Source organism: Pristiophorus japonicus, chromosome 8, assembly GCF_044704955.1.
Source record: "Pristiophorus japonicus isolate sPriJap1 chromosome 8, sPriJap1.hap1, whole genome shotgun sequence".
In the NCBI taxonomy this organism is placed as follows: Eukaryota; Metazoa; Chordata; class Chondrichthyes; family Pristiophoridae; genus Pristiophorus; species Pristiophorus japonicus.
Genome location: NC_091984.1, coordinates 166200517 through 166215531, shown reverse-complemented (window position 1 = coordinate 166215531; position 15015 = coordinate 166200517). Strand labels below are relative to the sequence as shown.

General features: G+C 49.2%; 1 protein-coding gene across 3 annotated transcripts in view; it reads right to left on the bottom strand.

Moving 5' to 3' along the window:
• Positions 1–4302: 4302 nt before the first annotated feature.
• med15 (mediator complex subunit 15) overlaps positions 4303–15015 on the bottom strand; it is a 127663-nt gene continuing 116950 nt past the window's right edge. For all 3 annotated transcript variants that reach the window (XM_070887506.1, XM_070887504.1, XM_070887507.1), the window contains 3 exons: positions 9286–9452; positions 7923–8021; positions 4303–4792 (listed from right to left, as the gene is read on the bottom strand). In XM_070887506.1, coding sequence (XP_070743607.1) covers positions 4656–4792; positions 7923–8021; positions 9286–9452 — 403 coding nt within the window. In that variant the 3' untranslated portion in view covers positions 4303–4655. The remainder of the gene's footprint in view (positions 4793–7922; positions 8022–9285; positions 9453–15015) is intronic.

Genomic DNA, 15015 nt, shown 5'->3' with positions numbered 1-15015 from the left:
GGGGGGGGGGGGGGAAAGAGATGCAGGTTGGGGGGGGGGGGAGGAGATGCAGGTTGAGGGGGGGGGGGGGAGATGCAGGTTGAGGGGGGGGGAAGAGATGCAGGTTGGGGGGGGGGGGAGATGCAGGTTGGGGGGGAGGAGATGCAGGTTGAGGGGGGGGGGGGAAGAGATGCAGGTTGGGGGGGGGGGGGAGATGCAGGTTGGGGGGGGAGGGAGATGCAGGTTGGGGGGGGGGGGGGAAGAGATGCAGGTTGGGGGGGGGGGGAGATGCAGGTTGGGGGGGGGGGGGGGAGATGCAGGTTGGGGGGGGAGGGAGATGCAGGTTGAGGGGGGGGGGGGGGAAGAGGATGCAGGGTGGGGGGGGGGGAGATGCAGGTTGGGGGGAGGGAGATGCAGTTGAGGGGGGGGAGAAGAGATGCAGGTTGAGGGGGGGGGAGAGATGCAGGTTGGGGGGGGGGGGGGGAGATGCAGGTTGGGGGGGGAGGGAGAGATGCAGGTTGAGGGGGGGGGGGGAGATGCAGGTTGGGGGGGGGGGGGAGATGCAGGTTGGGGGGGGGGGGAGATGCAGGTTGGGGGGGGGGGGAGATGCAGGTTGGGGGGGGGGGGAGATGCAGGTTGGGTGGTGGGGGGGAGATGCAGGTTGAGGGGGGGAGAAAGAGATGCAGGTTGAGGGGGGGGGGGAAGAGATGCAGGTTGGGGGGGGGAGATGCAGGTTGGGGGGGGAGGGAGATGCAGGTTGAGGGGGGGGGGGGGAAAGAGATGCAGGTTGGGGGGGGGGAAGAGATGCAGGTTGGGGGGGGGGGGAAGAGATGCAGGTTGGGGGGGGGGGGGGGGAGATGCAGGTTGGGGGGGGGGAGATGCAGGTGGGGGGGGGGGGAGATGCAGGTTGGGGGGGGGGGAGATGCAGGTTGGGGGGGGGGGGAGATGCAGGTTGGGGGGGAGGGAGAGATGCAGGTTGAGGGGGGGGGGGGAGATGCAGGTTGGGGGGGGGGGGAGATGCAGGTTGGGTGGGGGGGGGAGATGCAGGTTGAGGGGGGGGGGGGGAGATGCAGGTTGGGGGGGGAGGGAGAGATGCAGGTTGAGGGGGGGGAGATGCAGGTTGGGGGGGGGGGGGAGATGCAGGTTGGGGGGGGGGGGAGATGCAGGTTGGGGGGGGGGGGAGATGCAGGTTGGGTGGGGGGGGGGGAGATGCAGGTTGGGTGGGGGGGGGAGATGCAGGTTGGGTGGGGGAGATGCAGGTTGGGGGGGGGAGATGCAGGTTGAGGGGGGGGGAAGAGATGCAGGTTGAGGGGGGGGAGATGCAGGTTGGGGGGGGCGGGGGGAGAGAGGGGAGAGATGCAGGTTGAGGGTGGAGATGTGGGGTGGGGGAGGTGGAGATGTGGGGTGGAGATGTGGGGGAAGATGAGGGGTAGGGGTGCCAGCGGCTCAATGAGCGAATAGTGTGTGTCCAGAATCCCGCATGACTCTGGTTGCTTCACTGCCCCCCGCCCTGCCCCGCCATACCTCATGTGTCACGTGGCGAGCAACGTTACAAGCTCACAACACCACGCTGTCCCAATGATGCCAACAGATCTCCTACAATGGCTTCTCCACCCGTACCTGCACGGCCTCCCGGTGGTCATCTTTGGTAACCTGTTTGACCCGGAGCTGAAATCCTCATCCAAACTTTTGTCATCCCTGGGCTTAATTTTGTCCCAATGCTGTGTTTGCCAACAAGTGAGTTGCAGCTACTTAAGCTCTAACTCATCACAATGCACCCAAGCCCACACAATATCTTGCTCGCCTATGACCACATTCCTTGCCAACTGCCACTAGCTCCCAAACACTCAGGGCATTGACTTCAAAATCTTCGTCATCCACTTTAAATCCCTTCATGGCCTGAACCCTCCCTACCTTTGCCACCTCCTTGACCCCTATGTGCTGTTTTAGGGTTGTCAACTCAGGTTGGATGTATGCTTGGAGATATCATCACATGACCTCCTGCTTTCAACCAGGCCGCTTCTGCCATTGGTTGCCCGATAAACATTCACCCTACTTTTCTCTCCACAGATGCTGCCTGACCAGAGTGAAACATAGGCCGCAAACACAGGCTGGATTTCCCAATGTGTGCCAGTGCCACCCCACTCTATCTTTCCGACACAACCATCGACTCCAGGGTTCTTGCTGTACAATCCCATAACCTGTCAGACTTAACGCCACAACTTCCTGCAGCACAACACCAGCAACTCCGAGACCATCCTGTTGAGGCTCTGAAGCGCCGTTGGTGCTGGCTGTTCATCCAGGCCGAGAGAGGGTGTGCAACCTCAACACCATCAGTCATCCCGTGCTGAGCTGCCCGAACCCCATTGCTCCCACCCCACCGCCCGCACCCCACACCGCCCGCACCCCACACCCCACCTCATCTACATGTTGCCCCTCGATGACATCGTCAGGCGACACAGCGTGAGTTTTCACATGTACGCTAATGATACCCAGCTCTACCTTTCCTCCATCATCTCTATACTAGCTCTCTCCAGAACAATGGTCAGTCAATTCCACGTTCTGAACCATGTTCCACAATTGGGAGTATTATCTCGATCATGTTGCTCATTTTTGTTCAGCCATCAAATAAAGTGCTTAGTAATCTTTGCACCACTCTGTGGTTGTTGTCTCTGCTTAAGGTTAGAATGAGCAATAAGAAAAATTACTAATAATAACAATCCTACACCCCCCACCAAGTGCTCCGAGGCATTTTTACATGAGAAGTGCTTTGTAAGTGCAAGTTGTTGTCTCCACAAGGCGGGCTATTTTCTTCACCCCGCTCTGGAAGGTGGAGTTCCAAGCGTCATGCTTCACGTGACCCTAGATAGTGACTGTTGTCTGCCTATCCCACCTTGGAAGGCATCACAGTAAAGCTCCATGCAGTTTTCATCCAGTGGCCATAGGTGGAAACGCTGGCTGATCCTGCCCCCGCCTATATGCCGAGATACTGAAGGTGATAGTACCGCCCACTGCTGTCCCAGCTAAGATCCACCAACGTGAGCAGTGGCCGAGGCTCGGAACTGGCATAAAGGGAGTTTCTTTTCCCTCTTAAGAACATTGTTCCACAAGGAAGCTCTTGTATTTATATATAGCACCTCATCACGTCTCAGAACCACCTCACTTCACATGAACTGCTATGAAATGCAGTGACAAGAATACTTAGAAACATCGAAAATAGGTGCAGGAGTAGGCCATTCGGCCCTTCGAGCCTGCACCACCGTTCAATATGATCATGGCTGATCATGCAACTTCAGTACCCCATTCCTGCTTTCTCTCCATACTCTTTGATCCATTTAGCCGCAAGAGTCACATCTAACTCCCTTTTGAATATATCTAACGAATTGGCCTCAACAACTTTCTGTGGTAGAGAATTCCACAGGTTCACAACTCTCTGAGTGAAGAAGTTTCTCCTCATCTCGGTTCCAAATGGCTTACCCCCTTTATCCTTAGACTGGGACGCCTGGTTCTGGACTTCCCCAACATCGGGAACATTCTTCCTGCATCTAACCTGTCCAGTCCCATCAGAGTTTTATATGTTTCTATGAGATCCCCTCTCATTCTTCTAAATTCCAGTGAATATAAGCCTAGTCGATCCAGTCTTTCTTCATGTCAGTCCTGCCATCCCGGGAATCAGTCTGGTGAACCTTTGCTGCATTCCCTCAATAGCAAGAACGTCCTTCCTCAGATTAGACGACCAAAACTGTGCACAATATTCAAGGTGTGGCCTCACAAAGGCCCTGTACAACTGCAGTAAGACCTCCCTGCTCCTATACTCAAATCCACTTGCTTTAAAGGCCAACATGTCATTTGCCTTCTTCACCGCCTGCTGTAACTGCATGCCAACTTTCAATGACTGATGTACCATGACACCCAGGTTTTGTTGCACCTCCCATTAAATACTGCAGGCATATTGCATACAGCAAGCTCCCACAAATAGTAAGGAGACAAATGACCAGGTAGCTCTGTTTTTAGTGGTGTTGATTGCTGGAGGAAAGTTGGCCAGGACACCGGGAGAACTATTCTTCAAATATCATGGAATCTTTAAAATCCACATCGGCAGGCAGTTTAACGTCTCACCCGAAAGATGGCATCTCTGACAGTGCAGCACTCCCTCAGTACTGCTCTGAGTGTGAGCCTGGATTATGAGCTCAAGTCCTAGAATGGGGCTCAGACCATCGAATCCTGACTCGGAGAGCAGAAGGTAACTAACTCAGCCAAGCTGGCACAAGTCGGCTACATCAAGGACTGAATCCCTGCTTAAATAAAAGAGCAATTAACGGCTATTTGGAAAAAAATTTACTCCAGTGTCAACTTCACTGATACATTATTAAAAACACACATACCCAGGTAACATACAGGTTGTTGAGAGTCACCCTCACTGGGCTATGAGCAAAAACACTATCGAAATAGAAACAAGGACTGTAAATAATGTACTGAATTCTTGATACATATCTTTATATCCAAAAAACGCAAGGGAAAGGTCCCGTGTTGTTTAAAGTGATCAGGAAGAGAGCTAAACGGTGCAAGTCCTTCTCTATTTTCCCACACGTATAGCTTCTCAGCGAATTCATTAGAAGGCTCCATGGTAACATACAGGCTCCAGGTCGGCAGGTAGACACTCCTTCCCAAAAGGGTTATGCTGCGGACAGGCAGGCCTGCTTGACGCTCTGTGCCCACGTGTTGAGGAGCGCAGTGACTGAGTGCTTGTCCGGTAGCTGCAGAAGTCTGGATGTCATCGCACGGTGAACCATCTGCAGGAAGGGGTTGGCCTCTGCAAGGGAACAGAAAGATAGCGGGGCCCAGTGTTAGTCTGGTGTCACGACGTGCACTGTAACAGGCTCGGAGTGCTGCAGGACTACGCTCTTACCCACTCCCACTCCGGATAAACACTTCTCTGAAGCGCCTTGGGACGTTTTCCTACGTTTAAGGTGCTACATTAATTCAGGTTGTTATACTTTCCACAGCTGGGTGCCGGTGGCACTGGACTGCACTGTGGAATGCAGGGACCGAGTTGCCGTATCAAAAAGAAAAAAGACTTGCATTTATATAGCGCCTTTCACAACCACCAGACGTCTCAAAGTGCTTTATAGCCAATGAAATACGTTTGGAGTGTAGTCACTGTTGTAATGTGGGAAACGCGGCAGCCAATTTGCGCACAGCAAGCTCCCACACACAGCAATGTGATAATGACCAGATAATCTGATTTTGTTACGTTGATTGAGGTATAATTCCCCTACACTTCTTCAAAATAGTGCCATGGGATATTTTATGAGGGGGCAGACGGGGCCTCGGTTTAACGTCTCATCTGAAAGACAGCACCTCCGACAGTGCAACGCTCCCTCAGCACTGCATTGGAGTGTCAGCATGGATTTTTGTGCTCAAGTCCCTGAAGTGGGACTGAAACCCACAACCTCCTGACTCAGAGGCGAGAGTGCTACCCGCTGAGCCACAGCTGACACTGTGTGATCAGTGGAAACTCAGGGTACCCCTTCATTGACTTTACTGATGGCCAATGTTCTCGTTAAGCTGCTTGGCCGCGCAGTGGTCTGGAGGTCCCGCGCAAACCACTCACCGGCGTTACAATGGGAATAACCGCACATGCACGAAAAACTGAATGGTCCGCGCAACCAGTTGAAGGGCCCGCGCAACCAGTTGAAGGGCCCACACACCCAAAAAATAATTACAGGGAATATTGCTGATGGCGTATTTGTAGGCTGGTGTTATCCAATATGTTAGCCACTAGGCACATGTGGCTGATTGGGAATCCAGATGTGGTTAATTACATTTCTTATTGTAAACAAATTATGAATAATAGATGCAGTGATTGGGCCCCGAGATCTCAATACACATTCACACAGTGTAATCATGTGAACTTTAACCTTTGTGTCCATTTGTGCGTTAAATTTCATCTGCCACGTGCCCACCCATTTCACCAGTCTGTCTCTGTGCTCCTGAAGTCTGTTACTATCCTCCTCATTGTTTACTACATTTCTGCAAACTATATACCCTGTGTTCCCAAGTCCCGGTCATTAATATATATCAACAAAAGCAGTGGTCCCAACACCGAGTCCTGGGGAACACCACTGCATACTTCCCTCCGGTCTGATAAACAACTGTTCACCACTCTCTGCTTTCTGTCCCTCAGCCAATTTTGTATCCATGTTGCCCCTGTCCCTTTAATCCTATAGGCTTTAATTTTGCTAACAAGTCTAATATGTGGTACTTCATCAAACGCTTTTTGAAAGTCCATATTCACAACATCGACTGCACTACCCTCATCAATCCTCTCCGTTACTTCATCAAAGAACTCGATCAAGTTTGTCAAACATGATTTGCCTTTAACAAATCCGTGCTGACTTTCATTAATTAGCCCATACATTTCCAAATACCAATTAATTTTGTTTCGGATTATTGTCTCTAAAAGTTTCCCTACCACGGCTGTTAGGCTGACTGGCCTGTAGTTCCCGGGTTTATCCTTCTCTCCTTTTTTGAACAGGGGTCTAACATTAGCAATTCTCCAGTCCTTGGGCACCACCCCCATATCCCAGAAGGATTGGAAGACTGTGACCAGATCCTCTGCAATTTCCACCCTTGCTTCCCTCAGTAACCTAGAATGTATCCCATCCGGACCGAGTGACAGTTCTACTTTGAGGACTGCCAACCTTTTAGTACTTTCTCTATCTATTTTTATCCCATCCAATATCGCTACTGCCTCCTCCTTTACTGCTACATTGGCAGAATCTGCTTCTCCAGCGAAGACAGATGCAAATTACTCATTTAGTACCTCAGCTATTCCCTCTGCCTCCACATGATGATCTTTTTGGTTCCTATTTGGACCATCCTTCCTTTGAGTACCCTTTACTATTTATAGGTTTATAAAAGACTTTTGGGTTCCCTTTTAAGTTCGTCGCTAATCTATTCTCTTATTTCCTTTTCTAGATCTCCTCTGCACTTTTGATGTTCAGCTTGGTTCTCTACTATATTATGAACCTTACAATTGTCATCAGCCTCCCTTTTCTGTCTCATTTTCACCGCTATATCCTTAGTCATCCAGGAAACTCGAGCTTTGGAGGCCCTTCCTTTCCCCTCATGGCAATGTGTCTACTCTGTACCCGAACCATCGACTCTTTGAAGGCCTTCCCTTGTTCAATGATTGTTTTGACCACCAATATTTGATTCCAATCCACCGGGACCAGATTCCTTTACAACTCGCTGAAATTAGCCCTCCTCCAGTCAAGTATTTTTATGCTTAATTGTACCTTGTGCTTTTCCATAATTATTCTAAACCTGATGATATTATGATCACTGTTCCCCGAATGTTCCCCCACTGAAACAACTTGCCCCCTTTCATTCCCTAGAACTAGATCCAGCACTGCTTCCTACCTCATTCAGTTGGAAACTCTGATCAAAAAAGTTCTCTTGCACACATTTCAAGAATTCCTCCCCCTCTTTGCTCTTTACATTGTTACTATCCCAGGCTATGTTAGGATAATTGAAGTCCCTCATTATCACTACTCTGTAGTTCTTCAATGTTGCCTGCAAATTTACTCCTCTATCTCCTTCCCACTATTTGGTGGCCTATAGTATACACCCAGTAGCGTAATAGCTCCTCTATTGTTCCTGAATTCTAACTTCCTTGGTTAATGAATGGTGATCGATGTTTGTTCGGGAAAGTGTTAAGTACATTTACGTGTATTGTGTGAGTGTAAGGTGTTTTCTACTAGTTAGTGCATGTAGCTAAAACGATGTCACAATAGCCACAACTGTGGCTGGTCAACAATTTTTATTGGACAACACTGTCGTACAGCCACAATTGTGTTAGTGTGGGGCGTACACATCATGGAGTGTACGCCCCACACTCCTGTAATATAACATACATAGAAACAGTCGGATCATCTTACCGTACTGCTGGGAGTCATCTGTCCACTGAGGGCTCTGGTCTGGGTAGTCGGCTGGAACACTCAGCTGCAGCGGGGGGACACTGGGGAGACTCTTATCATCTGACAGGAGAGCGCAAATCAGCATTAGTTCAAGTAATCAACGGCACTCAAGCTGTCCCATCCAACCAGTCCTGGAGGAGTTGTGTTGCAACGTCATGTCACATCCTCTCACTGACAACAATATGCACCAGGTGATGGTCTCTCGAAGGTTCAACAGGAGGAGCTATCGAGGGGCAGGCGGTCTCGGACTCGTGCTCGGGCACATTTCCATGGGCGCTGACCAAGTGTCGGCAGGCTGTTTAACCAAGCGGGGAGAGCAGCAAGACCTGGTCCTGGATTGATTTCCGACCCAGTGGGTCAGTCTCCCCACCCCGGGGTCAGTAATCAATGATTTGCTTTACACAAACCAATGTGTTTTCGGGTCCCTGGGTTTTAGAGCGACGGTGTGTAATTAAGCAGTGAGTCAGTACATGGGGCACACAATAGGAAGGCTGCTGGGAATAGGCAAGCAGAGCCATGATATTGTCGTGCCGGGCCGTGCCCACCAGAAACAGACCCGAACCTGCAGCCAGAGAGCCGTGTGAATGGGAGCAACAAGTTTGGAATATGCCAGTCTGTGACTTGGTGGGACGAAGGCGAAGAGTGGATGTACCTCAGTGGTGTGCTGCTCGCCAACCCCTCGTGCCAAATCCAGGACTTGGGAGTGTAATCACCCCCTCATCCTTCAGAGGCGCTTCAATATCCACACAAAAGGGGCCTGGAAGGTGATGTGGTGGGATATGGAAAGCGATACAATGCGCTGCATTGACTGGACACTTGCAACACAGAGCGGATAACCAGCACTGGCGGGTCTGCCACAGCCTGCTAGCTCACAATAAGGAGGCAAGAGGGTCGAAGGAAATAAGACGGTCATGTTAACGGGGGACTGCAATGTATCAAATTGAAATTGGGAATGCCCAAGGGATCGGAGGTCAAGTTGGTGACTCTAATACGCAACTGCGTCCTGTCTTATCTTGCTGGTAATGATAGGCGACACAGAAAACTCGCCAGGGATGGAGGGTGAGTCACCCGTGGCAAAATTTGGCACAGTGTGAAATCCAGCAAAACCGAGGGCCCAGACCAAGCAGAGAATTTTAAAAAGGCCAAATGCAAGGAAGTGAGAGGGGAGGCTGGGGGGAGGGCTTCAGCAATTTAAGAATTGGGGGGAGGGCGAAGAAAAAGCGATGGTAATATAGTTTAATAACGTTAGACAACATGAAAACAATAACATTCAGATAGTCACCGCGTACCGATCGGAACGGAACCAGCATTCATCTCCACTCACCTAATTTGCATATGAGGTGGACTGTTCCATTATTACTGCAGTGGGAAGGATCCAAATTCACCAGGAATTTAGGATTTAACCGTGCGACCTCCCCCTGTAAGACGTTGGGAATGGTCTGCCTCTCGTCCTCGTCGTGCCTGCGTTTCCGCGGGGAGACCAAAGGGGCCCTGTGCGCAAGAGATTGGTGGTGTTTAGTTGAGCAGGATAGGGCGCCGGGTGCAGCTGTGTTCTGAAGCTTCTCCTGGAACTCGAGTTTGTTCCCCCAGACAGTAATTCTGGCAGGACACACAGCGTTAGCCAAACTGCCCTGTTGTTACATATTCCCCAGTCCTGATCACAAAGTATCTCCTGCTGCGTTGCGTCAGTGGTGCCCATACTCTGTCTGAACGTCAGTTGTGACCCACCCTCCCATTTACGTGGGGCATAGAAACATAGAAACATAGAAAATAGGTGCAGGAGCAGGCCATTCAGCCCTTCTAGCCTGCACCGCCATTCAACGAGTTCATGGCTGAACATTCAACTTCAGACCCACTTCCTGCTTTCACGCCATACCCCTTGATCCCCCGAGTAGTAAGGACTTCATCTAACTCCCTTTTGAATATATTTAGTGAATTGGCCTCAACTACTTCCTGTGGTAGAGAATTCCACAGGTTCACCACTCTCTGGGTGAAGAAGTTTCTCCTTATCTCGGTCCTAAATGGCTTACCCCTTATCCTTAGACTGTGACCCCTGGTTCTGGACTTCCCCAACATTGGGAACATTCTTCCTGCATCCAACCTGTCCAAACCCGTCAGAATTTTAAACGTTTCTATGAGGTCCCCTCTCACTCTTCTGAACTCCAGTGAATACAAGCCCAGTTGATCCAGTCTTTCTTGATAGGTCAGCCCCACCATCCCGGGAATCAGTCTGGTGAATCTTCGCTGCACTCCCTCAATAGCAAGTATGTCCTTCCTCAAGTTAGGAGACCAAAACTGTACACAATACTCCAGGTGTGGCCTCACCAAGGCCCTGTACAACTGTAGCAACACCTCCCTGCCCCTGTACTCAAATCCCCTCGCTATGAAGGCCAACATGCCATTTGCTTTCTTAACCGCCTGCTGTACCTGCATGCCAACCTTCAATGACTGATGTACCATGACACCCAGGTCTCGTTGCACCTTCCCTTTTCCTAATCTGTCACCATTCAGATAATAGTCTGTCTCTCTGTTTTTACCACCAAAGTGGATAACCTCACATTTATCCACATTATACTTCATCTGCCACGCATTTGCCCACTCACCTAACCTATCCAAGTCACTCTGTAGCCTCATAGCATCCTCCTCGCAGCTCACACTGCCACCCAACTTAGTGTCATCCGCAAATTTGGAGATACTACATTTAATCCCCTCGTCTAAATCATTAATGTACAATGTAAACAGCTGGGGCCCCAGCACAGAACCCTGCGGTACCCCACTAGTCACTGCCTGCCATTCCGAAAAGTACCCATTTACTCCTACTCTTTGCTTCCTGTCTGACAACCAGTTCTCAATCCACGTCAGCACACTACCCCCAATCCCATGTGCTTTAACTTTGCACATTAATCTCCTGTGTGGGACCTTGTCGAAAGCCTTCTGAAAGTCCAAATATACCACATCAACTGGTACTCCTTTGTCCACTTTATTGGAAACATCCTCAAAAAATTCCAGAAGATTTGTCAAGCATGATCTCCCTTTCACAAATCCATGCTGACTTGGACCTATCATGTCACCATTTTCCAAATGCGCTGCTATGACATCCTTAATAATTGATTCCATCATTTTACCCACTACTGAGGTCAGGCTGACCGGTCTATAATTCCCTGCTTTCTCTCTCCCTCCTTTTTTAAAAAGTGGGGTTACATTGGCTACCCTCCACTCGATAGGAACTGATCCAGAGTCAATGGAATGTTGGAAAATGACTGTCAATGCATCCGCTATTTCCAAGGCCACCTCCTTAAGTACTCTGGGATGCAGTCCATCAGGCCCTGGGGATTTATCGGCCTTCAATCCCATCAATTTCCCCAACACAATTTCCCGACTAATAAAGATTTCCCTCAGTTCCTCCTCCTTAATAGACCCTCTGACCACTTTTATATCCGGAAGGTTGTTTGTGTCCTCCTTAGTGAATACTGAACCAAAGTACTTGTTCAATTGGTCTGCCATTTCTTTGTTCCCCGTTATGACTTCCCCTGATTCTGACTGCAGGGGACCTACGTTTGTCTTTACTAACCTCTTTCTCTTTACATACCTATAGAAACTTTTGCAATCCGCCTTAATGTTCCCTGCAAGCTTCTTCTCGTACTCCATTTTCCCTACCCTAATCAAACCCTTTGTCCTCCTCTGCTGAGTTCTAAATTTCTCCCAGTCCCCAGGTTCGCTGCTATTTCTGGCCAATTTGTATGCCACTTCCTTGGCTTTAATACTATCCCTGATTTCCCTAGATAGCCACGGTTGATCCACCTTCCCTTTTTTATTTTTACGCCAGACAGGAATGTACAATTGTTGTAATTCATCCATGCGTTCTCTAAATGTCTGCCATTGCCCATCCACAGTCAACCCCTTAAGTATCATTAGCCAATCTATCTTAGCCAATTCATGCCTCATACCTTCAAAGTTACCCTTCTTTAAGTTCTGGACCATGGTCTCTGAATTAACTGTTTCATTCTCCATCCTAATGCAGAATTCCACCATATTATGGTCACTCTTCCCCAAGGGGCCTCGCACAATGAGATTGCTAATTAATCCTCTCTCATTACACAACACCCAGTCTAAGATGGCCTCCCCCCTAGTTGGTTCCTCGACATATTGGTCTAGAAAACCATCCCTTATGCATTCCAGGAAATCCTCCTCCACCGTATTGCTTCCAGTTTGGCTAGCCCAATCTATGTGCATATTAAAGTCACCCATTATAACTGCTGCACCTTTATTGCATGCACTCCTAATTTCCTGTTTGATGCCCTCCCCAACATCACTACTACTGTTTGGAGGTCTGTACACAACTCCCACTAACGATTTTTGCCCTTTAGTGTTCTGCAGCTCTACCCATATAGATTCCACATCATCCAAGCTAATGTCTTTCCTAACTATTGCATTAATCTCCTCTTTAACCAGCAATGCTACCCCACCTCCTTTTCCTTTTATTCTATCCTTCCTGAATGTTGAATACCCCTGGATGTTGAGTTCCCAGCCCTGATCATCCTGGAGCCACGTCTCCGTAATCCCAATCACATCATATTTGTTAACATCTATTTGCACAATTAATTCATCCACCTTATTGCGGATACTCCTTGCATTAAGACACAAAGCCTTCAGGCTTGCTTTTTTAACACCCTTTGTCCTTTTAGAATTTTGCTGTACAGTGGCCCTTTTTGTTCTTTGCCTTGGGTTTCTCTGCCCTCCACTTTTCCTCATCTCCTTTCTGTCTTTTGCTTTTGCCTCCTTTTTGTCTCCCTCTGTCTCCCTGTATAGGTTCCCATCCCCCTGCAATATTAGTTTAACTTCTCCCCAACAGCACTAGCAAACACTCCCCCTAGGACATTGGTTCCGGACCTGCCCAGGTGCAGACCGTCCGGTTTGTACTGGTCCCACCTCCCCCAGAACCGGTTCCAATGCCCCAAGAATTTGAATCCCTCCCTGCTGCACCACTGCTCAAGCCATGTATTCATCTGCGCTATCCTGCGATTCCTACTCTGACTAGCACGTGGCACTGGTAGCAATCCCGAGATTACTACTTTTGAGGTCCTACTTTTTAATTTAGCTCCTAGCTCCTTAAATTCTTTTCGTAGGACCTCATCCCTTTTTTTAACCTATGCCTCGGGCAGACTTATTGGTTCACCCACCTCTGAGCCTCCATTCATCACATGGAGTCTAGAACCAGGGGTCACAGTCTCAGAATAAGGGGTCGGCCATTTAGGACTGAATTGAGGAGAAACTTCTTCACTCAGAGGGTTGTGAATATTTGGAATGCTCTTCCCCAGAGGGCTGTGGGTTTCGGTCGTTGAGTATATTCAATGCTGAGATTGATAGATTTTTGAATATTAAGGGAATCAAGGGATACGGGAATTGTGCAGGAAAGTGAAGTTGAGATACAAGATCAGCCATGATCTTATTAAATGGCGGAGTAGGCTCGAGGGGCCGAATAACCTACTCCTGTTCCTTTTTCTTATATTCTTGGGATACCGAGTGCAATTCAGTGCTGCACCAGTTGGCAAGGTTTGGCTGTGAGCAGGAAGGTTTCCTAACAGTGAGTTACAACAGAACTCCCGGGCCTGTCGTTTTTTTCTCTCTCTCTTCCTGGACTCCGCTTGGCGACTGGCAGCTTCAGCAGCTGAGCGGGCAGGGTCTTGGCAGGGACAGACCTGCACCCAATGACTGGAGCACTGTTTACAATTGTGGCCAACAGCAAGCTGCTCAGTAACACTGGATGGGAAAACTTAACAACAGAATTGAAAGGCCATGGTGTGTAACAGCAAGAAGTGGTCATAATGAATCAGAAGGTCACCATGCCATTGAGAGCTTCGCGAGGGAGGTTAATGACCCAGAAACACTGTGCTAAGTAAAAAGACAGGAGTTTAACAAATAATTCAGGGACAGGAAACACAGCTGCACAAGAAAAGACTTGCATTTATATAGCGCCTTTCACAACCACTGGATGTCCCAAAGCGCTTTACAGCCACTGAAGTACTTTTGGAGTGTAGTCACTGTTGTAATGTAGGAAACGCAGCAAGCTCCCACAAACAGCAATGTGATAATGACCAGATAATCTGTTTTTGTTATGTTGATTGAGAGATAAATATTGGCCAGGACACCGGGAATAACGCCACTGCTCTTCTTCGAAATATGCCATGAGATCTTTTATGTCCACGAGAGAGCAGATGGGGCCTTGGTTTAACGAAAGATGGCACCTCCGACAGTGCAGCACTCCCTCAGCACTGCACTGGAGTGTCAGCCTAGATTTGTGTGCTGAAGTCTTGAGAGTGGAACTTGAACCCACAACCTTCTGACTCAGAGGCGAGAGTGCTACCCACTGAGCCACAGCTGACATCATGACTGACATGGGCCTAGGTTCGGCTGTGTGAGATGGGATTAGAGACAATCAGCAGCCTGCAGCACACAAATGCCACAGTACAGATGTGCACAACACACACCCTCCCAACCCCCTCACCTTTACACACTAACAGTATTGGTTAGTCCAGGAATAATCAGCGGTCCACGAGCCTCCCTTCCAAACCTCCCCACTGCCGCCCCCCATCAGTTCCACACTGCGATTCGAAACCTAAATGCCCAGAACTATTTACTAACAGGAACCCATCCATTCCTTCCTTAACCCCCGACAGAGTTTCTGCTCCCTCTGGTAGTTTATTCCGCATTTCTATCACCATCTGTGTGGAAAAGAATGTTGCCAAACTTTTTTTTTTTGAGACCCTCAACTTTAAGGCTGTCTACAGTGACACCACAGGTCATAGAAACATAGGCCCCAAGTTTCCACATGATTTGCTCCTGATTTTTAGGAGCAACTGGTGGAGAACGGAGTATCTTAGAAATCGGAATTCTCCACATTTAAGTTTTCTGCAGTTCTAGTCAGGTAGAACAGTTTCACTTTTGAACAGAATTATTTTTTCAAAAGGGGGCGTGTCCGGCCACTGACGCCTGATTTGAAAGTTTCCACAGTGAAAACGTACTCCAAACTAACTTAGAATGGAGCAAGTGAAGA